This window comes from Crocodylus porosus, unplaced genomic scaffold, assembly GCF_001723895.1.
Source record: "Crocodylus porosus isolate Cpor-Errol unplaced genomic scaffold, CroPor_comp1, whole genome shotgun sequence".
Lineage (NCBI taxonomy): Eukaryota > Metazoa > Chordata > Crocodylia > Crocodylidae > Crocodylus > Crocodylus porosus.
In genome coordinates this window covers 82,386,384-82,411,490 of record NW_017728906.1, presented here as the reverse complement: position 1 = coordinate 82,411,490, position 25,107 = coordinate 82,386,384, and the positions used below count along the sequence as shown (strand labels likewise).

Sequence of the window (25,107 nt, the reverse complement as noted above, 5' to 3'; positions counted from 1 at the left end):
TCCTGCACCACTAAGGTTAAAGTTCACACAAGAACTTAGATTTGATCAAAAAACGACTTAGGCAAGGTCTCATGCATTCAACATTGTCTGTGCATGAAGAGCTCCTCCCGGGGAAGTTACTCTTTGTGAGAGCTGCAAAATAACCCCAAAGATCTTACTCTTTTGCCTGTATAGCAGCTCTCCTTCAACAGGAAAATAAGGGGATTACCCCTCCTATTGGCTTTCCCAACTCTCGCTTTTCTCTACACCTGTGAAAATGCATTGGTTCATACAAAAGAACTTCCATAGTTCTGTCACTTCTCCTCTGAGCTCGTTCATAGAGGGGTACGAGATCAAAACTCTTAATTTTTTTTCCAAAACATTTAGACTGATTCTTCACATTTGCATTTCTGGTTTCTTGAAGGAATGCATGTCTAACTTGACTCTGCCTAGCTCATTACCCAGTTTCTCAGGTACTGTTCTGGAAAATAATTGTGGGAGAGTGTATCTGGAGTCATTTAAAACATATCTTCTCTAGCTTATTCTGAAATGTAAAACTAGAATTTGAAAGTTAAGATGATATTTTTCTGACTAAAGTGTTATCATCATCAATAAAAAATTTGCCGTTCATAGTGTTACAGTCCCAATGTCTTAAAACTGAATAACAAAGGGCAAAAATTGACTTCGCTGTTGAAACTCATTCTACAGTCATGATTTCTGTTGCACAGGTGAGCTTAAGCAAATCTGTGCTCACCTGTGAATTTGGAGCATGAGCTATGAAACATATTTAGTGTGCCACTTCTTTATTTACTTGCCTGAAACTACTATGCTATGCCAGTTATGGAGAAAGTTTTGGAGAAAAGTAGAAGGAAAATACATCTAGAGTGAATGTTGGTATTTTTGGAGGGAGACAGATTATCAAGCAGAGATTTGGTGGATCCCATGTTTTCAAACTGTGACGGCAATAAATAATTCACTAAGGGGTGTATGTTATCTCTTCTGTGCTTACTGACAGCTCCAACCAACTTGCAGTCCAAGTCACGTGTCAAAGAAGCATGAAAGTACAAAAAATACTTAGTAAAGGCAGGAAATGGATGATGCAAAAATTTCCTGCAACCACAAGTTGGTCAGCACCATCCAGAATGCCATGAGGAAGCACAAGTAGTGGAAGAAACCAGCTGCTCCTTCCATAGTTGAGTTAGCTGTAAAACACTAAATTGTTGAGTTAGCTGTATAAAACTATTACTATCATTAGCAGATTATTCTGAACATACAGCCAGGCCATGGTACTGCTGAATAAAAAAGATTCTAGTTTTGCAGAGCTGATTTTCATGATCTTTGTCTAAATCAATGGGGATGGGGATGAGGTGAGGACTAGAAAGGGCAGTGGGGAGGAAATGCTCAAAGTCATTCATGTGGCAGAACATAGTTTTCTAGAGAGATTGTCTCATAAATCATTTCTGCTTCCGTTCCTTGTCTGAATTCACTTTCTCTCCCACTCATGTTTATATGTATCACGTTCCTCTCCCATGGGCCTGTGGTAACTGCAACACATTTTCAAATGGACAAGCAATACTAGGAAATTATCTGTATATTTTAACTGTTTATAGTATAGTTACTTTACATCTGTGGAAAAAAAATATTTACCAAGGCAACTTTGCAAAAGAAATCAGGTTCCATTTTCAAAAGTACTTAACGGATGGAACAGTCTAATCACAAACACCCAATTTATGAGAGCTAATTTTAAGTTAAAGTTATCCTGTGCCCTCTGTTCACATATGGATAGGAGAGTTAGAGAGAGCACAATTCTATTGGAGGACAAACTGAAAAGGGAAGACCCATGGATGCTGACTTGGGAGTGGTGCAGTTGCTACCACAGCCATGTAGTCATGCCAGCAGTGCATCAGAAACTGGAAATCACCTCTGCCTCTGAGTTTGGCAGCTGCTCTGGGCACTCAACTACATTGTTACACCTCTGGCCATGAAAAAGCACTTCTATAGGTCATCAGTCATAACGGGTGCAAGAACAGAGTCTGGTTTCTTATGTAACCTGAAGCTCCATGTGTTGCCTGATTTTGACTCTCCTGCTAACAAATATGCAAACTTCTCTGGTCTGATGAGTAGTGAAGAAAACAATAGTGCATTTCACACAGTTTCTCCATTCTCAGGCTTTTGCATGGGACAGGAATTTGTGATCTGAAGTGGTCATGGTGAAAGGTGCCCAGAGAATTAATTTTTTTCAAATGTTTCCCCCACACATTTTTCATGTTTTTCCTATTAAAACAAGTATTTAGTTTTAAAGTTTTTTATTAAAAATAAGAATGTTCTTTGGGTTCTTAATTTTTTATTAAAATACGGAAATAGTGGCCAACACAGATATCTATTTGAAACATGGTCAAAAATCCATTTTGCATCAAGAGGATACCACAATGAAAATATTTCACTCTGCTCTGCTTATGACTTACTGCTGTCATTTTCTTTTGTCATGAATATTGTAAAAATATTAGCAGGAAGTTACCAACCAATTTCTTTCCTTAAACTCTGAATATTAAAATATTAGGTTTGCTTTCTGCATAAACCACCAAAATTCCCTGGGCTGAATGCTGCAGTACTGAATAATACTGCCTTAAAATCAATGGTGTTTTGATTTCCTAAAAGTCTGTATTTAAAATACTTAAAAGCCCTTCAGTGAAGTCAGTGAGAGTTTATTCAGACTAAGTAGGGAAGAAGTATTGTTGAGGCCATGATGATCCAGTGAATTTGTGAAAACATTGCTCTTCAGAGCAACGGAGCCATAATTTGGCCTAAGGGCTGTGGAAACAAGCCTACAATGTATAATTGTTATTTGCACAGCACAAGGGAACTGGTTGATAAAAATACAAGAGGGGGGTTAAAAAATATGTTTATTTTTTTGCTGTGACAGGCTTTTTAAAAAACAGGAAGATTTGGGCTGCTATTTTATCCCTACTATTTTCAGTAGGAATTTTGCTATATGACTTCTGTGGGAGTCAGGATATGCACATCATCATCTCTGAAGCTGAAATGGCTTTTAATGTATTTCTTTCTTTAATTTTCTTAAAATAGCTTATCACAAATGCCAACACCTTTGGGGAAAGATGACACCAATGACAATATTACTATATTCACCAGGATCTTGGATGGTCTGCTCGATGGCTATGATAATCGACTTCGCCCAGGACTGGGAGGTACAACAGGGTTTTTCCTGCTGTTGCATAATTTACATATATCTGAGATGGTATATATGGTACATAGTATATGTAATGTATATAGACTTCTGTGACTTCTACAGTGAAGCCTTGAAATGAATACTTCCCTATGGAGCAAACCTGTTAAACGCCCATACTCTGTCCATCAAACCAAAATCCATGGAAAAGGGTTGAAGGATTTATGAATCAGTGGCTAATTGTAATGGGGCATAAGATCCTGTCTAGAGACTGGTGAAAGAGCTAACCCTCTCCCCCTTGCTACAAAACTTTATCAGTTTGCACAATAGTTGATTGAGTTGTTTGTAGGGAAATCATTTCCACTCAACAAAGCATAAGAGGAATATGTGAGTCCTGGGGTCTGAGATGGAGGGGGAAGATAAATGCCTAAGTCAATCAGAGGCTAAAAAGCTTGATCAGGTCTAGTTCCCTGGAACCTTGGTGGAATAAACTATATAGGGATTTTACACCTTTGCTTTGGGTTTAGCCAAAGGATACTGTATGGATATAGTTGGATTTTAGGTAAGGAAAGCTTTGTTGTATTATTTGCATTTGGTACTTGAAGCGGTATAACTTTCTTCATAAGCTGCCCTGAGCCTTTTTGAGATGGTCATCATATAAATCTAATGAATGAATAAATATGCTTTTTAATAAACCACAAAAGCGATTCAACTCAGCATAAATGAGCTTTGCTGGTTGGAATGGTGATACAGTTTCTGATGTAACTGATAAATACTGTTTATTTATTTCCATTAGGTTTCAGTGAAAAGAAATGGTAAGCATATGCACACATATACCATATAAAATATATCCTAAAGCGCTGTGGCCTTCTTAATGAATACTCCATTTAAAATAAACCTGCTAAAACTACTATTATATTTTGTAGCGCTACGGCAGTCCATAGCGGACTGCTTCTCCGTTTAGAAATCTACAGGGTAACACCCAATCCTTACATAATAACAATTCCGCTGTTCTCATTCAGGCAAACCTCTGTTAGTCGAGGAGAACGTTACTAAGGTAATGCTTCCTTAAAAACTCCATTGTCAGACCAATACATTGCTTTTAGAAGTATAAGAGTACTCCCTGCATCAGCTGTATACTAGATTTAATTTGATATCCTAGATCTTTAAAAAAAAAAAAATAGCTGCATTTAGATAGCCATAGAAAACCCACAGTCTCCCAGTGCCCAGGGCCTTATCTAAAGTCCACTCAAGTTTTCCAAGTAACTGTTACTAAATCCAGTTGGTTATAGATCAGATTTGTTTTTCTATTCACTGTTAAAGGTTTCAGAAGTGGAACACTTTTTTGTTTTTCTCCTTTTGGTGCTACTCACTTGTATGATTGATGACCTAGACATCACCTTTGCAAATTGCTTTGAAGGTGCACAGTATGGTAAATAACACATATGAGGTCTCACAAAATAAAACATGCATTTTATAATGTGCAAATGAAAAAAATCCCAAGAAAGGCAAGAATAAAATTATTTTTCCGTGATTGGCTTCTTATAGTGCAATTGCATTGGCACACCAGTTAAGCCATCTGCATATTTGCCATTTTAAATGGTTTACATGTAAATATACATCTGTCATCCCTGGTATTCTGATCTAGTCCAGCTCCTCTTCACCTTTCTGCACCATTCTCCTTTCACTTGTAAAACATTAAAACCAGTAGTTATGCTTTTAGTGCCACTTCACAGCCTCATTTCCATACTCTGCTCAAAAATGCTGTTCCCCAAATTCTACTCAAAATGTATGTGACATAGCCTGGCCCTGTGTGTGGCCAGGGACACCTTTGAAACATACTTTTGGGGTATTTTCACAACTCGCATCATCTGCTGCTTGACCACTGAGTCTGTTGATGGAGATGCTGTAAAGTTACCTCCCTGAACAAGAGCACCTCAGCTTTACCTGCCTCACTTGGATCTTGCCAGCTTTCAGCACAGGATTCTTCTTTCAGAAGAATCACATCCTTCAGAATTGTACTCCAAAAAAATGGATCCCTCTTCTGGAGAAGAGGATGGATTGCATGGTCAAATACTCTGAAATCACGCTTACCCTGACAGTAAGTAAATTATAAACAGGGATCCTGGTTTTCTCTGATTTAAAAAAAATCCCCAGTTTTCTATTAAAAAAGTAACCCCAAATCCACATTTTTCCATGATTTAAATGAAACACCACTAGTATATATGTATCTATGTATTAGTGGTGTTTCATTTAAATCACAGAAAAATGTGGATTTGGGGTTACTTTCTTTTAACTGAAAATTGGGGATTTTTTTAAATCAGAGAAAACCAGGATCATTGATTATAAAAGATAAGAAACAAATTATAATAAAGACATGACCAAGCATAAGAAATCAGTGACCATATGTTTTGATAGAAACAGAGATGTAAGAACAAACAAGCAAAAGAAATGATCAGAACAATAAGCTGATCTTACTTTGCATCTTAAACCCAAGAGCATACACCAACTGCAGATGCTTCCTCAGCCTGATGAAAGGTTTTTAAACCCAAAAACTTGCGAAGAATTCTTTTTCCAACTACTTAAGTTGGTCTAATAAAAGATACCAGATTCACATGAAGAACCTTGTCTGCCTATGTCCTTAGACCACCACGGCTACAGCCTATACCCCTTAAACTCAAGAATGCACCTTTCACCTAGCTCAAAAGGTCAGAGCCTGTTACAAGTTCTCTTGCCAGTCTACTGGCTGAGGGACCAAAGCATATTATGCCCAGGAAGCTCTTTTCAGACTCAGGTCACCTCTTCTTGGGCTGAAGCATCCCTCAAAAACTTTTGTGAATCAATCATTTCAAAAACAAATTTATTATAGGGCATACCTTCTTGCAGTAGGGGCAGAAGGAACAACCAGGCAGAAGAACCTGCTCCTGCTCTTATCTGCTTATCTCCTCATACCTGAAGCCTACCTGCCTTTATTTATCTCTTCATACCTTACTTATCTTCTCACACTTCATGCAGAGCCCTTCAAAGGTTTTTTGCAACACCCTGGTTGAGAATCACTGCTTTAGACAAACCTTTGCAAGGCTTAAGTACTTGCCCTTCCCTGACCAATTCCACTGTATAGAATTCTCGAAGGTCAAGCATTGTGCATGTAAACTTCTGCCCCACTTATGTACATTTATTTGGCCAGTCAGGCATCTTCACTGACCCATTTATAACAGGAGGAATATTTACATCTTTTCAGACCTAAAGATTACCAGCCCAGCCTTCAAGTCTCATCAAATGCTATTTGTATAAAAGATTATTTCCCCTGCCTGGGTCAGGCCTCAGTGCCTCACCCTGGTACTCAATATGCATAGTTATGCAATATAAATTCTCAGTATTGACCATATTTACTCAATCCTAAGATGAGGGTTTTTTCCCCATATGACGTGGGCAGAAGAGCCCCTTGTCTTACAATTGAGTGTGAGGTGGAGTGGGGGAGGGCAAGAAACTGCTGTGGCTCCGGCTCTAACCCTTACCTGGGGTCAGAGTTGTAGCCACAGCTCTTACTTACCCACCACCCCAGACCACCATTGCCACCTCTGCACCTCTTCATCTCTCCCATGAAAGCCTCTTCTCCTCATCCCCCACCCCACACACACACAGCCTCTGCTTCCCCACCTGCCCCACTCCCCCCACAACCTTTGCTCCATGCAGGCAGGCTCCATCCATACTGCAGCCTGGAGCATGGAGGACATCTCCAGCCTGGCTCTGAAGTAACAACATGCAGCTGGCACGGTTGCTACGGAGGCTGGGCTGAAGCTATGCTTCATGCCGCAGGCTAGAATGGGGACAGAGCTGCCAGTACTGAGCAAGGGTATGGGAGGAAGTGTGGAGCAGAGGCTGGATGGTGAAAGGGGAGGCAGCAGCTGGGGGAGTAGGAGCAGAGATTGTAGGGAGCAGAGGCTGGGCAGGAGTGGCAGGAGGGGGAGCAGAGTGGGGAAGGGGGGCCTGAGGCTGTGGGGAAGCAGGCAGAGGTGGCAAGGGGACAGGTACAAACAGGAGGAAAGTTCTTCTCATCACCTGCCCCCCACTGCCTGCACTCCTGAAGAAGTGGGAGGAATGAATTAAAGATGACCCTCCAATAATTAGATTCTGTACTTGAAATTTGTAGCAAATGTATACATTTTTCATGTATAGAATCTAATTTTGGGGGATGTCATCTTAAATTTGAATAAATACAGTACTTCTTCCAACCATTTGCGTTTTGATCCTCTAGGTGTGAATAGCCTTTGTCCCTACTGTAGTCTCAATTACCCTCTTTGACCAGCTATCATACGCAGATATTGAATAACACTCATATCAAACATCATAAATTAGGCAAACATAAAAATAATAAAATTAGATTTTGCTTATCTTTATCTGAACATTTTAGATCAGGAAATGTAATTCATGATAACATACATGACATTCAATGAACATCCCAAAATATAACAGGTTTGTGCCAACAAACTTGAAAATTAGACTCACAGTCTTAGTCATATAAACACTTCTGAAAATTCAACTCTTAAAATCAAATGAAGCTAGAAATTTCTAACGAGCCTAAACCATATCAAATGTCATACTATTGGCTTCTTTGAAGAGCTCCAGCCTAAAATAGCATATATGTATGTTTGTATACAGACACACACACAGATATGCACACACACATATACACATAACATTGTTAACAGAGAAAAGAAATGTATCAAGGTTGTATATTTGTTTGTTATATAAATTATTCAAGATCTGTGTTTATTTGTTACAGAGAGGATAACTCAGGTGAAAACAGACATCTATGTTACCAGTTTTGGTCCAGTATCAGACACAGAAATGGTAGGTGACAGGATATAGATGCTAAATCCATATTATTTATTTTATTAAAATAACTTTAAAAGTGATCATTTTCCAGATAGATGCAATATTAACAAGACTGGTCCTTTATGCCAGGAATACACTATTGACGTCTTTTTCCGACAAAGCTGGAAAGATGAAAGACTTCGATTCAAAGGACCAATGCAACGGCTCCCTCTTAACAATCTACTTGCCAGCAAGATTTGGACCCCAGACACTTTCTTTCACAATGGCAAGAAGTCTATTGCTCACAACATGACAACACCAAACAAACTTCTACGCCTTGAAGATGATGGCACCTTACTGTATACCATGAGGTAAAGACCTGGGCTATTTTCTTATTTCTTTTGAATATCACTCCTAGTAGCTTTCTACTATTCATGTTGCACATTTTTTCCTCTCAGAATAGAATCAGCAAAGTAGTTTTTTGAGCACTTTATAAGAATATCAAGAAGAATGGAAAACATAATCACTGACTACAACTACCAATTAATTAGAAATTTCTGAGTAATGCTAGGGCTGAAATATTTCCTTTACTTAAATGGAATTCTCAACAAAATGGATGATTCAGTCTTGCTTTTTTATGTAGGTCTGTATTCCCTTATTACTTGTTTTTGCAGCTGCTCTGATGAATTGATGTGAGAGCACTATGTAAAAGGCCAGAAAGTTAAATCTCTCTGATGCAGTATGTCTTCAACTCTCAAAGCTTACAAGTCATGCAATTTAACTAATTTAACAAGAAGACAAGTCATCACTAGGGTAAAATCTGTCATGAAGTAGGACGGAGCACTTCAAAACTATCTTACTAAATGTGTTTTAAAACAGAGCTGGTATATTTTGTAGGCTGAGAATCAGATTGGTGCCTGAACTTCCAGGCCTAGCACCTCATCTGATCTGAGGATATTATGAAGCCACATTATTTCCAAATATAAATGTTAAAGCAGTGTTAAAACCGTGTTGCTAATGCATTACCTGACTTATCTGAAATACTTACACAAATTCTACATAGGAGTAGGATAATTTGTTAATTATAAGTAATTAATTTTCAGTAATGAAGACTAACTTTCATCTTTCACAGGTTTTTCATTGAAAGTGTAGTCATGTGACAGTACTTACAAAGAGATTAAAAAAACAACTAGAGAAGAGACTGTTTATCCTAAGCTTATCACATAAGAGTATCTGTCAGATCAAAGTAATGCCTAAATCCCTGCTGTATAAGGCTTTGCAAGAATAGAAAGATTTAGAAATCATTAGTTATTTCTTTGCAACCGCAAAAAATTAAATTCTAAAAATCTAAGTAACAAGTCCTGCAGTGATTGTGGGTTTTGTTTTCTCATTTTTCCCATTACTTATTACTATTCTTTTCTAATGCCAGTTGTCACATTTGTGATCTCAGGGATAACTGATAAATCCTGAAACAATGTGGCAATATCTTTCAAAAAAAAGTCAGTGAGCGAAAGGTCAAATAGATGCAAGACAAACCCGAATTCCAAAATGGTCTCAAAGTTCTAAGCCCTGATTCTAGCCCCATCATCCCTAGAGTTACACTAATGCAAGTGCAGTGCCTACTACAAAATTATTTGCGGTTTACACTTGTGTAAACTAAATTCAGATCAAAGTTGCAATCTATATGGAGCAGAGCCAGATATTTTCTTTTGCCAGCATACTATATGTGCAGTTTTACGACACGAAGGGTATGTCTGAAGTGACAGTCAAAAAAATTTGAGGTTAAGATAACTTGGGATTGGCACATTGTTTTTTTTCTAGGCTAGAAACCCACAACATTCAGGAAGCTCAAGAATATAAAATAAATTATTTTTCTTTGGGTGACAGGCAGAATAAATCCCAATTTACTGTATATATCATATAAGGAAATAGAATGCATCACTTTCTGAATGACTTACTACTATCCATTTGTAAACAATTGATAAATTTAAAATAAAAAAGTCAGGTCATTCTATTGTACCTGCTATCCTATCGAAACCTAGAACAAGAGAGTGTTTATATAATGTATAATCAGATCAAGATATCTGTGAAGTCCTGTGCCAAGAGTGTCAGCTTTTTTATGATGGGCATTTCCGAGAGAAATTTCAGTGCTAGAAATAATATATGGCAGCTAATCCCCAGTGGAATGGCTGAGAGCTGCAAAATGTTGTGTTTGAAAATGTAACAAGGAGAATGCATAGTGTGTGTCAGCAGATACAGGTAAACCCATCTCAGAAGTCTTAAAGCTTTGTGTATATTGGGAAAGACATTGGCATCATGGGCAGAAGGAAAACATTTGCCTTAACCTTGGAAGGAGTTAAATCACCTGGATAATTTTCCAGAGTCCTAGAGATGGAACTATCTCTAATTTCTAATCACAGGAAAAGTAGGGTAATATTACATTTCTCTGACATGCCACTGTCATTACAAGAGGGCTAGATTTGGGCCCTGTGGTTCAGAAGCAAACTGCAAACCAAATACTCACTTACTTAACCATGTTTGAATTTTTCTTTAAATTGCCTCCAGGCCTGAGGTCCACCTAAACAGAAAGGCTGGCATGGTTAGGAAATGCCAATTTCTATAGCCAACAGCACCACAAGGGGGATGGCTACCATACTATTCAGCCCAACTTTGATTCCCCAGCCCAAATAACTAGGTGCCTATTGGCAACTGAGCCATCCTGAGTCTGGAGCAAGGCCTGAATTCATGTCCGTGAAGTTGCAGAAAGGTGCCTTAACAATTGCCATCCTATCTCTCAGGGATATTAAATCAACAAAAACTTGAAGTGATATGCTTCTTCTATTATACAGTAGGAAAAGCTTATATCTCTAGATTCAGGCTACACAGGTGGTCAAACAGTCTAGTAAACCAGGAAGGACTGAGGGCTGGAATGATAGCTACCTTCCCTTGAAAGCCTTAGTTGGAGAAAAGAAATCGAAGGGATTGTAGTGCCGGAAGGGAAGGATACAGTTCCCTCCTTTCTTATTTCTCAGAGGAAACCTTCCAGTTCTGTCCCCAGTGTGGCTAAGCAGTGCTTTTCCCTTGGGTCCCCCATCAGGTGGTCTGTTGCAGAAGACTGCATTGCACATAGTACCAAAAGTAGTCTCACTTCAGCAGCATGGAACTTAGTGTGAGAAACTCTGTAAACTAGGTCAAGTAGAACTTCTTCCTACTGCAACATGCCTACTTCTGGCACCCAGTTTAACTTGTGCTCGTGCCTCTCTGAACCAGTTAATCTTAAATGTGCCATGCTGCTCTACCTTCTCCCTGCCCTGACTTCAGACTAACCCCCTCTCAGTTTAACTTGTGTGAGGCTAGTTTGGGCATTTTCATGCTACACTGTGCTATGCAGTCCAAACACAGTCAACTTCAGCTATTACTGAATCTTTTGGGAACCTGAGATCAGGACAATAATGATCAAGCCCATACTGACTGAGGTTTCCACTTAAAGAAAGCTTGACTGTAACTGCCTTTCTTGGAGTACCTCTCTGCACCTCTCTTGGCATACATTCCTGAGGATATCATAGTGAATAGTGTGGGCAACGGAGAGGCACAGAACCTTAGTCAGAAGGATGTGCCTTGCTTCCTCTGACTCTCCATCAGATGTGCTCGGTTTTCAGTGGCCTGTGAATTTTGGGGCCAACCCACTGCCACTGGTGTAGTGGTTATTTCCCCACACGTATGTCAGGAACAATTGTGGAGTTTCCCAAACTGTATGCAGAAGTAATTTATTTGTATTAGGGGAGAACTGGGCCCTGACTCAGTGCTGGAGATATCTGAACCACTTTAATGACCTTTTGCCTGGGCTATCTGAATTAAGAGGAGGTAGAGAGCAAGATGAGGGATATCCTACAATATCATATGGATTCTTACTATAAAACATGTTTAGATAAGCAAGTGACTAAGCAAGTCTGATAGAATTCACACAAAAGAGTCATTTAAACCATGAAAAAAGGCCTTCTTGATAAGACCAGGAGAGCTACACACATTGGAAACTGACTTGCAAAAAGCCTGAATCAGAACACAAAAGAAAATACAGCAAATTATAGTGAAATAATTAAAAAAGAAACTACAATGGCAGAACTTTGGAAGGTGAATGAAAATATTGTAGAACATTGATTACCTCAAATAATTTGTGTCACTGTTTTTGGATAATCATTTTTTTCTAGATTATTTTTTTAAGGAATCTTCAGCAGCCCTGAAAAGTCTGTTCAGAGCTGTTCCAGTGGCCGCGGTAGCAAGTTCCCTGCGTGCGACTCCCTGGCAGTTCATCACCAGGCAGTCTTTCAGGGAGCTAGCCATTGTCTGCATGAGTCAGAGAGTGAGGGTGAAGTTACACATTACACTTAAAACATACTAAGGGCACTTAAAACTTGAGCATCCACACATGAAAGCTAAGTGCCCTTTGGGCATCTCAAAGTTATACCACCTCAGTTGAGAGTTAACTCTGAGCCGTGCTACCTAACTCATGTTAGGGTAACTTCAGTCTGCTCCATGGAGATAAAATGAGCAATTTTCAGTGCTCCAGCTTCTCAGAATGCACTGCTCCCAGTTCCTCTTCCCTAGCAGGGATAGAGCCCAAGCATCCTGGCTCCTTGCCACACTCCTGCTCACCAACCCCCTAGTTGCAAATCAGAGCTGTGCAGGCAAGAAATAGTATGTAATAGTAATGTGTGACTGCCCATAGCTTGCTCCAACTTTAACACTGATTAACATTCCACAGATTTAGTATGGTCTAACTGTGACATACAACTAACTTCACCCTGAGGGGGAAGGTCAGGAGACCTCCCACTTACTTGATCTTCCAGATACTCAACTTCTGGATAATAGTCATTCCATACTATGAAAGAGAAAGTATCCTGCAAAATTATCACCTTAAGTAAAATAATCAGCGGGCACATCTACACTGTCATTAATATGCTTTTGCTACTACGCATTAAGTTTAGTACCTCTGGGCACTTTTACATGTGCTCTAGGCATTAAAGTACACGTGTAGACACACATGTGTAAACAACTATGTTGGTTATAAACAGCAAAAGGATCACATGCAAAAGAGCAACTCCCCCAGCACTTACATTGTTTTCAATATAAAGAATTTGATACATTTATTTTCTAACTTTCTTCATATTTGATCAAATATGTCTTTTCATTGTAATGAAAATGCATTGTTTGGATTTGCATCTTCTATTGATACTGACCACGTCAGAAATCAAGGAAGTATTTTGTCAGTTAAAGTGTTAATGTGCTTCTATGCATGCACATTGTCAAAGTCTCCCTGCATCAAAATAGGACCACAATATACCATCTAGACTGATGTTAACAATAGTGTACTGTGCTGTGAAAAAACTACAGGCTTCCTAGCTGATTTTCATTTTGCTAATCTTCTTTTCTGTATTTTGCTAATAGGGTTTACCCTGTACAAACTGTCATGAATTAATGTTGCAAATTCTTTGCCTACCCCAAGAGGGCAGTGTTGTCCATAGCTGAGTTTTTAAATGTTTATTTTTAATAAGAGCAGCAACCTAACACAGGCATCTCTTATTTCATTGGTCTGCATAGTGATCTGACAGATTTGTGAATTTGAAAAACTTGTTAGGACTTTTCTTACTACTATTAAAAAAGCCCATTAGGGCATTTCATGTTATACAAGAAGTAAAAGCTCAATGTGAAGATAACTTTTGTAAAGCTTATTTATTGTATAGAGCTATTTTGAAAAATGAGGACAGTAAATAAAAACTTTTTGGGTTCCAAGAGAATTAAACATTTTAATGTTTGCACTTTTTTTTTTTGCGCTCCATTGTTTTCATGAAAATAGCATATAAAGACAACAGCTTTGATAAATTTCACCAGTAGAATCAGATGAGTCTGAGTTTAGCTTTTTAGTTACTAAATTTACTTTAGCTATATATGTTTACTAGAGCTGTGTTTTTAAACCAAATCAGCTAGAATTTGAAAATTCTAGCTGGTAGTTCTTAGTCTTTGGAAAGGTGAGGATTTCCTACATATTCCTGTAAAAATTTGAAAATACAGTTATTGTTCATGAAAGCTATAAGTCAATACTGTAATATGTATTAACTTAAATGTCCACTTGATGGCAGCATAAGCAAGCTTGTTACTGTTTAGGGCACAGGTACAGCTATCAATGTGAAAATATATACTACTTTAAGGTTAAATATGCAAGTTGCATTTGTACAACGTATGTATGTGCTCAGGTACATTTAAATCTACCTTTTATGAAACATTGAAATGGAGAATTAAATATTGCAATACTGTGTAATTATTATATGTTGAAATAATCTAAGGGGGATTATAGAGTGCTTTTCAAGACTTTCTTAGAGAAGGCTAGTTCTCTCTTTTTAAAAACAAAACCTGTGAAGATTTTTCCTCTTCACTGCTGTTCTGGCTGTCCTGCTGTGTTGTAGATCTGATAGCTTGGACCCAAGTGTGGGAATAGCTAGCAGACTTTCATTTTAGAAAGACATGGTCAGTGTTCATACAAATAGCTAGCCAAATTGAACCATGTTTGTTTAATCAATATGCCTTGTTCTCCTCTCAAACAGACTATCTTTATGGTGCATTTATATTTATAAAAGAGGGCCTGGCTCCACAGCTATTACAAAAACAATTTCAATAGTTTAAAAATAGATGCATTTGGATTGCCTTTTTCAACCTCACACATATTCTTCCCTTTCATTCATTCCCATGCTTCATTCTCTACATTCCCTACCCCTTAGGTCCCCTGTCAGGGGATTCTTCATCATGGACCTGATAAACTGCTAAAGTAGTTAAGGACTCTCTATCTCCATCCATCAGTTTCAGACTCTGGCAGACTAAGGAGAACCAGGGAGAGTCAGAATTAGGGGCCTTTACTGAAGACACCCTACCACTCTAGGGAGCACATTAGCTCAGGCACCTCTGCTATTTGCTTTTCCTGTGACAGTCACAATTCCAAAGATACATCTCAAGGAACCAGGATCCATTATTCAAAAAACTTGAGTCACACGAGGAAAAAGAATCAGAACAAAATATGGTAAAACATTCACTACAGAACACAGCACCTAATTAGATGGCAGTTACATCCCTTACCAGCTGCAGTGTCTAACTAGGTTTTAAAGATAGCCTTACAAAGAGTACACAACAACCTTTCCTCGAACCAATGAAGTCCAGAACATCTTTAGAAGGTCTGCGCCAAAAAAGAAAAAAAAGAGAATTTGCACAGCAAAAAGTCTTGACTAGCAAAACAACTCCCCGCCCCCCCAAAAAAACAACCCTCCTCCCAAAAAAAACAACCCCCCCCTCCCCACAGACATTATTGGCAAGGGCTATTATCTAGACATTCAGGAACAGCTGGAGATCCAGAGCTAGTATCAGGTTCTGCATGCCATGTAGCACAAAGCAAGCATGTCCCTTCATTGGGATAGAGAAGCTGATATAAATCCTTCAATTCTACCATCCTTTAAACATTATTTCTGTTATATCGGTATTGTCTTTATTAGCTAGTTTTTATCCATTAGACACTGAAACAAGTAATTCATCTGCACTGGAAAAAGTCATTTGGGGTGGACAGAGAGGATAGGATGTTGTTGGCTACTGAAAATGAAACAACAACTTAATGTTCAATGTGCACACAAAAGAGGAGAGGAAACAGAACAGAGCTCTATGGGAAAGACCCCTGAACACACAGAAAAGAAGCTGTCACCTTCAGAGAAACTATTCCTTGGAGTTTGAAGGAAAGTGGAACCATTATAGGAAACTCTATTACACTGCTAGGGTCTGGAAGCAAGTAAGCAGCTCCTTATGGGTCAAGGATATCAAAAGTAGATAAAGTATTAAAAAAAATCTACTTGGCTATTCTGCTCTTTGCCCACTGAAAGAACTAGCTCCCTAGTCATTTCATTACCTTTAATTAAAATGATAAATTTAATTGGCATTATCATCTGCAGTACATTTATGTTGTGCTGAAAGATCAGGCTCATGATTATTAATCTAAAAGTGTCTACAGGGAATTATAGTAGACAGAATATATCATAAATTTCACATGTCTATCTAGGCCAATATTATGGAGTAATGGGAAAGTTCCATAAAACTCTGGGGAATTAGGGGGCAGTAGTTTGTTTTGTAGATGTATGTGGCAAGGGACTTGCACAGATTTTACCTGTATTGCATCAATGTCTTTCCAATCCTTAGTTAGTTAGAATATATTTTTAAATAGGGATATATATATATCTCCCAGAAATGCAGCCTACTTCAAGAGTATATTTTACAACACCAAGCTGCAAGGTTTGTTCCAGTTTGGAGTATGTTACATACACATCAAAGAAATTTCATGTATGTAACACACCTGTTTTCTTGCTATGGTAAGTCACTGGTTATGGCCTGTGCATGTGTTAGGTTGCTTGGGCAGGCTCTTCGTAAAGGAAGAATAACCCATCACTTGGAAAAGAAAAGAAGAAAGTCAGCTGGGAAGGACAGGCAGTGTGCTTTAAGCTAGCCTTGCAGCTTCTGGTGTGATATAGCTTAGACAGGCAGACGACAAATAAAAAGCAGATATCCTCCATGCATTTTAATTAATTAACGTCCCCAAAATGTTGCAACCGTGTCACATTGTGCAAAACATTGCAATCTGGTGCTCTAGAAAAAACAAAACAAAGAGAAAACAAACAACCCCCCTCAAAATTTGTTATCTAGTTTGCTTATTCTGAAAATATGAAATTTCAAAAGCAGGCTCAATTAATTCCCATATTGTTGCAGTTAATACATACCCAAATGATTACCATTAAAATTTTCGCTAACTGAGGTAGAGTTTTGCTCTCTGGAATCTCAAGGGAAGCCCAGTTGCTGGAATGGAAGGGAGCATTCCAGAGGTGAAAAAGGGACATTTCAGACATATGGGACAAAGAGAAAAAGTACAAAGACATTTGTATGAGAAGCTGACAAACAGATGGATGTGTTGTGCACTATGGATTTCACATGATACAGCTAAGGGAGAAGAGGCCCTATAATGTACTGCAGCATCTGGAAAACACAGTGCATCAAAAACCTCCAGTTTAAACCCCCAGTTAAAAAAAAAAAAAGAAATTATTATAAGGTCTTGGAAATGCTGTAGTTCAACACTTTTCCCCCCTCGTACTTACGTTTTATTAGATGCTTTACATGAAAAGACTAAGGAGAAATTAAGCAGTCAATATTTGAATAACTATTAAGGAATGAAAGATAACAACAGTAACTGATGGTCTTAGTCTTGACTAAGAGCCTGATATGTGGCTCCATTACTGTAAAGAATATTTCTCCACCTTCCCCTTTAGGAGTTTAGCAGGGAGGGAGTAATGTGCCCCAAAGCTCCCCCTTTAAGTTTAAGAAAATATAAGGTACCTTCGGATTATCTTTTGCCCCTTCTTTATGTCTCAAAGGCTTATTTGTCATTGAAGCCTAGCTGCCCTCTCTGCTCCATTCCAAAGAGAAGGGAGTTTGGTGTATACAAAGTATGAATATTCCAAAGCTAAGTCACCCATTTGCCTGGGGTCTCCACCATGGAATAGGTCTTGACCACAGAAGGGAGATGTGTTCCTTTTCCCTTTATTTACACTCCAGGTAAATTCAATAAGAGTCAGTCCTGTGTATAGTTGGTTTAGACAGTCTTATGGGCCTAATGCAGCCATCGTTTTGTCAGCATAAACCAAGGTAAGGATTTGGATCAGTTATGATAAAAATCGCTTTTCATCTGCACGGCAGGGCTGAATTGCCTACTGTGCAGAATGAAGCTCACAATAACATCAGTAATTAGATTACTTTGTACTTCTGTAGTTTTTTCCATCTGAGGTTTTCAAAGCACTTTACATATTCATATAAATATTAATGAATAAAAGCTTCAACACCATTGGCGTGAGGTAGGAAAACCGGCAATATTTTACATAAAATAATTAAGTGTCAGAAGTGGGACAGACATAAGCATCTGTCCATAGCTCCTGGTTCCCAGCCCTGAGTTTTAACCATTAGACTGCGCTCACTCTTTCAGAGTCTAACATGTAATAAATGTTTAATATGCACTTATAGACAAAAAACACAATGCGTGAAAGTCCCCCTCTGCACAGAAAGCTAGAGCAAGGCCCTCTCCCTCTGGTCACAGTTCCATACAGAGGTGATGCTTCATAAGTGAAGCCTTGTCAGACCTACAGAACTACCAGGAAAATGTGTATGTATTTAACAACTGCACAGCAGACAAAGCAGCCAGCCAGTGGGAGGTTTCGGGTACCATCACCTAAGCAGAAATTCTCTCTCTCAGTTCAGTAACTTATACTACTTATCTATGTCTTAAGACTTCCTTAAAGTGTTACATCATCCACTATCTCTACCATGCACAGATTAAGTTAGGATAAAGGTCTCGGAATAGAAAAATAGATCATTCACTGTGTTCCAAGAGGTACACTTGTTTCAAGAACACAAACGGACATTAGTCAGCCTGTCTTTGCCTTACATCTCCCGTCACTCCCATCTTTTTTTTTTCAACACCAGTGTAAAAGCTGATTATACCAGTTTAAAAGTGTCATGTGTCCAAACCCGAAGAGTCTTTCTAAGACTTACTCAAAGTGAGATATGGTTTAGATGCAATTACAATAACTACTGAGCTCAACAAGGCACACCAAATAATGGAGATGATTGGAAGCCCTGACAGGGACACAGCGGACTACAGGCCAATGAGCCTAACTTCTGTTCTTGGAAAACTGGTAGACAATGAAAAAAACAATTGTTCTGCACGTGGATGAACATGACTTGCTGGGGGAAATCAACACAGCTTTGTCATAGAGAAAACATACCTCACCAACCTACTAGAGTACTTCAAGGGTGTCAATAAAGCAGGTAGATCAGAGTGATCCAGTTGACATAGTCTATATATTTGGACTTCCAAAAAGCTTTTGACAGTGTCCCCTATCAAAGGCTCTGAACCATGTTAGGTAGTCACAGGATTACAGAGAAAGTTTGTGGATTTAGAAGCTGTCTCAAAAGTAGAAAGCAAAGCATGAGTATAAATGGTCAGTTTTCAGGATGGGAAGAAGTAAACAGTGGGGTCCCCCAGGGATCTGTGTTGGCACCAGTGCTGTTTAACGTATTCACAAATGATCTGGAAAAGAGAGTAGGGGAGAGAGGTGGCCAAGTTTGCAGTTGATGCAAAATTATTCAGTGGTAAAGACCAAGGTGGACTGTGAGGAACTACAGAAGGATCTGGCATGTTTGAGTGAACGGGCAACTAAATGGCAGATGCATTTCAGTGTAGATAAGGGAAAGTGATGCAAAACAACCTGGGCAAAAACAATCTAAACTATACTACACTATGATGAACTCTACATTAGCTGTTACCACAAAGGAAAGAGATCAGGGAATCACTGTAGACAGTTCACTAAAAACATCAGCTCAGCAGCTGTGAAAAAAGAAAAAAAATGTTAGGGATTATTAAGGGAATTGTAAACAAAACTGTATGCCCCTTTATAAATCTACGGTGCATGGTGCATCCACACCTTGAATACTATGTTCAATTCTGGTCCTCACATCTCAAAAAAGATGTAGAAAATCTAGATAAGGTCCAGAGAAGGGCAACAGGGATGATCCGTAGTATGGAGGAGCTTCCATATGAGGAGAGACTGAAGAGGATAGGCCTATTTAGTTTAGAAAAGAGACACTTGAGGGGGGACTATGATATGAAATACAAACTGGTGGAGATAAAATAAATAGGGATTTATTCTTTAGCCTCTTTCATAATAGGGGGTCACAAAATGAAACTAGTAGGTAGTAAATGGAAAACTAACAAAATGAAGTTTTTTTTTCACACATCATGCCGTTACAGTATGGAACTCATTGTCACCAGGTGGTGTGGAAGCTGACAATTTAGGCAGATTCAAAAAGGGATTGGATACATCCTTGGAGAAAAGAGGCGCTGGGAGCTGTTGAACATAGGACTTAGAGATAAAGCCCCTGCATTAGAACTTCCTAGACATTATATGCTGGGTGCTGCAAGTGAGAGGAACAGTGGAAAAACCCTCATCATACCCAGTTTACTCTCCCTTTTAGCATCCACTCTACCACTGTGACACTGGATACTGGGCAAGATGGAACTATGATTTAATTCAGTAAATGGCAATTCTTAGGTATCAGTCTTTAAAAACATCCTTAACACAAGATGCCTTTTGTTGTTATAATTTTCCACATGATCATGTAATATGGGCATATTGCAAATTATTCAGTCATTTGAATCTTTACACTTGATGTTATACACTGCAAGAGTATCTACTGCTCTCCAAATTGGAGGCAAGGAGTCCAGCAGTAGTTAGATTATAGGAAAGTAGGACTAGAAGGGACTTCACAAGGTCATCTGGTCTATCCTTCTGCATAAGGAAGGAATAAAGATGAAGTGCCAAGCACCAATTAAAATAAGTCTCATCCCCAAGTGCCTTATCTTGTCTAGTACAAAAAAGGTACATCAAATTGAGCTCATAGGACCTGACTATGAGTTGTTAAAGCAAGTAAGCACAAAAGGTTTGTGTCCTAGCACCTCATTGCTGGTCACACTTCATATCTGTCATCACCAACTCTCTCTGATTGTTTTGCATTTATCTTTCCCAGGAACTCCTAAAAAGTCTTTTGACTATCCTTCTGTTCACTTCCTCTCCAAAAGCTGCTGGCATCTTTACCCCTCTCTTCATGCTAGGTGTTTTTCTGCCCATTACTGGTAGTCTGTAAAAAAGGTTGCTGATGCCATTGGTTACATCCCTACACAGGTGGCTGACTTCCCCTAATTGCATCTTGTGACTGGCAGCTGCAGGCACTATTAAGGAAAGCCTTTTGGAAGGAAAGGTAGCTGATACAGAACTTCCAAAAATCTTCCAGTTGTTTTACCATAGCCTAACAGTAGTGAGAGGAGATGCTTGACAGCTTTCCACAATTTCCTCCAGCCCTTCATTTTTTTTCTTAACACTGTATAACCCTGATTCTTTTCCTATCACCTCTAGGCCAGTTAAAGACAGTGAGAAAGCTCTTGAAGCCTTTTTTTCAGCAAATGACACTTGCATGGCTTACTGGAATTGCCAAGCACCTTTGGGAATGCTAGGGTGAGATTCATGCTTTTGCTGAAATCACACTCTGAATGCAGGTGCTAGGTCCCTCTGGTTACCCTGAGTCTCTCGTTACCAAAAACATTTTTCCCAGTGTGGTGAAAACTATACAATTGCATGGATGAATCTTCTGAATTTTAGCAGGGGCTAATGATCAGTTCTTCAATGTAGAATTTTTTCAAAAAATCTTACACCACTTTGCAAAATGTGTAGCATTAAAAAAAATGCTGGAGTGTGTTTTGTTGGATATAACATTAATAATGATTTTTTTTAGAAAGCATAATGAAGTCTGCACATAATACAGCTTTGGCAAAGCTGTCTAATATGATTTATGGATAGTTTATTCATAATTAATGTCTAATTGATAATCACTTCAAAGAGAAAAGCTTTAAATGCAGTACAACCTCTCATTGATTAGTTAGCTTCTGTGCAGTGCTTTGAACTTCTAGAGCACTAGACAGTGCTAAATACTATAATTGGTAACGTAGCAACAGCTGTAGTTAAGATTTCTTACACATCTCGGGTGAAATCCTGGCCCCATTGAAGTCAGTGTTAGTTTTACCATTGATTTCAACAGGACAAGGATTTCATTCTTCCAGTCTAAAGAACAATTTTCATTTGCTTATTATTTTATCAGATTTCCACTTTTGAGGGGGAATTTTCCAAGGCCAGGAATGTATTTTTATTTATGTATTAAATAAATAAGGAATTTATGTATTAAAGGTCTAAGTAAAACCATTCAAAAGGTTTTAAGTAGAAGGAAACATGGGGAAAAAAGCTCCTTGCTTTTTATAAGAGTCTTCAAGCCATAGGAAGAAAGGTTTTATTTGGAGAGTGCCCCTAAATCAGATGTGTGTTTTGAGAGGCCTATATTCAACTGGCTATGTTATATGGTTTGAACAAAACCCAGTCTCAATCTCATATGTGCACTAAGAAAACCCTTTATTTTCCTCCTGTTTAAACCAGCATAAACCACAGTTATTTCACTGTAACCAGCTGTAAAATTGGTGCATGCAAAAAGACAATCAAAAAGTTCTAACTTGGTGTTAAAGTTTTCTCAAATAAGGACCTTCCAGTATTCTTCTGGGACTCATTGAGCACATGAGCGTATTTAAACCATGTGGAATATTTCCCCCCTGAATGTTCCTGCCTAAACATCTTGCTCTTCTGCTCAGATTAGCAAATTTGGAATCAAGAAGGATTTTTTTCCCCTTAGGATAGATTGGCACAGACTATAGGATTTTTTTTTCTTCTTCTGTAAAGTTGAGCACAGTCTGCTTCCTAGGATGTTCTGAGTGTATATTAAGCAATTACTTCCCTATTGTTGCAGTGGCAGAGCATTGCAGTGCCCTCATTTCTCCTGCTTTTACCTGTGCTGTGTTGTAAACTGTTGTTGTTTTGGGTATTGTGCCTTGTAGTTGTGTCTTCATAGGTAAATCTAGAGGATTTCTTGGGTAAATGGTTACCTATGAAGACAGGGGATTCAGTTCAGTGGCCCAGAAAGCCCCTTCCAGTTCTGCGTTCCTATATTTCTTTTTGTATACAAGTACAATCAAATAATTTTAAGGTAGACATGTTTTGTGAACCAGTCTTTCTAGACTCTCAGAGTTAAGCAATAAGTAATTACATGACAGTATAAACATTTCTGTACAGTATCACTTTTCACAAATATTGGCAAGTCCCATGTTGCAGTGAACATTAGAGAAGAGTTGATAAATTCTAGTTCATACATATTTTGTAACTGGTTTCTGTGGCATGATCCATTAAGTATTTTAAAATTAAATAAAATTATACATAATATCATGAATAGCACAACTAATGAGAAATGATTGGGACATTTCTGTTTACCATGTAACCAGATTAATGCTGACCTTTTTATGGTTAAGGGTAGGGCAAAAACTTTGCCCATGCTTAAAATGTGTAATCCCCATTCACAGAGTATTTCTTCCTATTGTGAACTCTTAGGTCCCACATTGTCCCACTTGGCCCCAATGCTTTCTTTTCTCTATCTCCCCTCTGACACAAGGGATAAACTACAGCAATCACCATCCTAAAAGACAGTGAAGTTGCTGACCAATGTGGTAGCACGAGGAAGGTCAGGAGTCTTGTTCTGGGGCAGTGCTTCTCTACGCATAAGCTAGGGAGGGCATTATTAAATCACTTATAAGTGGCTTCATCTATATGAGACTCTGACTGCAATAGCCCGATATTACTGTGTAGTAGCATTGTGATACTACTGCACAGTAGTATTAAGTTACTGCTCAGTAGCATCATGAAAAAGGTGTTTGTTGGAGCTTCAGCACAGTAACCTGGGTTCCTGTGCAGTCATATAGCACTTGTTTAGTAATAACCACACAGTCAGCATTTCATGTAGATGCGGCCAGTGTTACCTTTTCATTTAAACAAATTTGGAGAATTTTGATTCTCTGATCATTTAGTGATAAATTTTTTCTCTGAAATTGAAACAATGCCCTCATCTAGTGCCAACAATAGGAAACAAAGCATCCGCTAGAGGAAACTGGAGGAGTTCTGTACTGTAGACATAGATATCTCTATGCAGCAAGATACAAGAAATTCTGGCCTTGCCAGAGCAGGTCCAGGATGCTCAGAACGCTACATGATGACACCAACAAAGTAGAATCCAGTCCTCAAGCAGTAATATTAAGGTCAGAACACACTACAAATCTGAAATTCTCTTGCAGCGTCAGTAAGCACCAGACAAGTCCTATAATTGTACAGAGACCACCACAGGGAGACACCCCCATAATACAAACTGGGTCCTAGATCATTCAGACCAGATCATTTAAAGTGCAGATGTCTTTACACTACACTGGAGCATATTCATGCTTTTGTGGCTATAAATTTTATTAAAACAATCTTTTTTGACTCAGCACAGTTGACTTACGCTCTATTTATTGCTCCTACTACCTTTATAAGATCAGCAGTTCTAGTATGTAACTCAGAAACAGGCAATTATTTCTGTACAGAGGGATTTCTTCTCTTGTTTTACTTGTCATCTTACCTTTCCATCTGCATTATCCTCCCTCTTATCTTCTCCTTCCACTCCTTTCTTCCCCTGCTACACTTGTTTCTCTTCTTCTCCTATTCCACTAATTCATTCCTCTTAAATTAATGTTTTCATATGCCATTACATTGGCAATTATCTTTCACTACCCTGTTAGTCCTCTCACCTATAGCTATAAATCCAAAACTGCCATGAATTGACAGATGGACAGAGGGTAGTTATTTTCCCAAATTTATTGTCTTTCTAACTTGACAGATGATTTCAGGAATGCCCAAGTGTGCTGTGTTGAAGTCACATGAATAAATGAGGTAGCAACTGAACACAGACTCTCTACAGTGCTGTAGATGGATAGTCTGTGTATCTGAAGTACCCACCTCAATATAGTAATATAAAGAATTAAGTCAGGTATTCTGGATGTACAAACATGTTTTTATGGTGAGGAGAGACACCTCTGTATTTCAAAGACTGGAGATTCTGAAGCTATATTTGTCTAGCAACAGATTTTTGTTAAAAAAAGAAGCCATCTTAATGAGATACCAGGGCTTGATTTCATCCTCCTTCTGCATAATTTCAGGATGGTATAATCATCAAGAAATTGTGCATCTCCAACTTGTGGAGTCTTAAATAGAATGAATGTTCACATATGAATGTGGTGGGGGGCACACTTCTCACAAGACATTCACTCCCTCTCTGATCTCTCAGTTCTAATCCTCCAAGGGAACTTACAAAACACCTTCCATAGATGAGCCTACAAACTTCACTTCATAAATCTATTGGATACAAAAAATCATGGATTCAATATAGACATTGGTTTTATGACATTACAATATGCCTGACGTCTGATGCAATAGGTACCTGCCTGACTTGACCTCTTACATTCTTCTTTTCCCCCACCTTTTCTGCCTTTCCCTCCCCTATTTTTCTGCCCTTTGTCTCCCTGATTTTCTACTATTTCTTTC

At 38.6% G+C, this 25,107-nt stretch overlaps 1 protein-coding gene across 1 annotated transcript in view; it reads left to right on the top strand.

Annotated features, from left to right (window-relative positions):
* The window catches only part of GABRA5 (gamma-aminobutyric acid type A receptor alpha5 subunit), an 89,607-nt gene that overhangs the window by 12,307 nt on the left and 52,193 nt on the right, over window positions 1-25,107 (top strand). Inside the window, exons 3-5 of the mRNA XM_019529443.1 lie at window positions 3,064-3,185; window positions 7,950-8,017; window positions 8,132-8,352. Of these exons, the coding sequence (XP_019384988.1) occupies window positions 3,064-3,185; window positions 7,950-8,017; window positions 8,132-8,352 (411 nt within the window). The remainder of the gene's footprint in view (window positions 1-3,063; window positions 3,186-7,949; window positions 8,018-8,131; window positions 8,353-25,107) is intronic.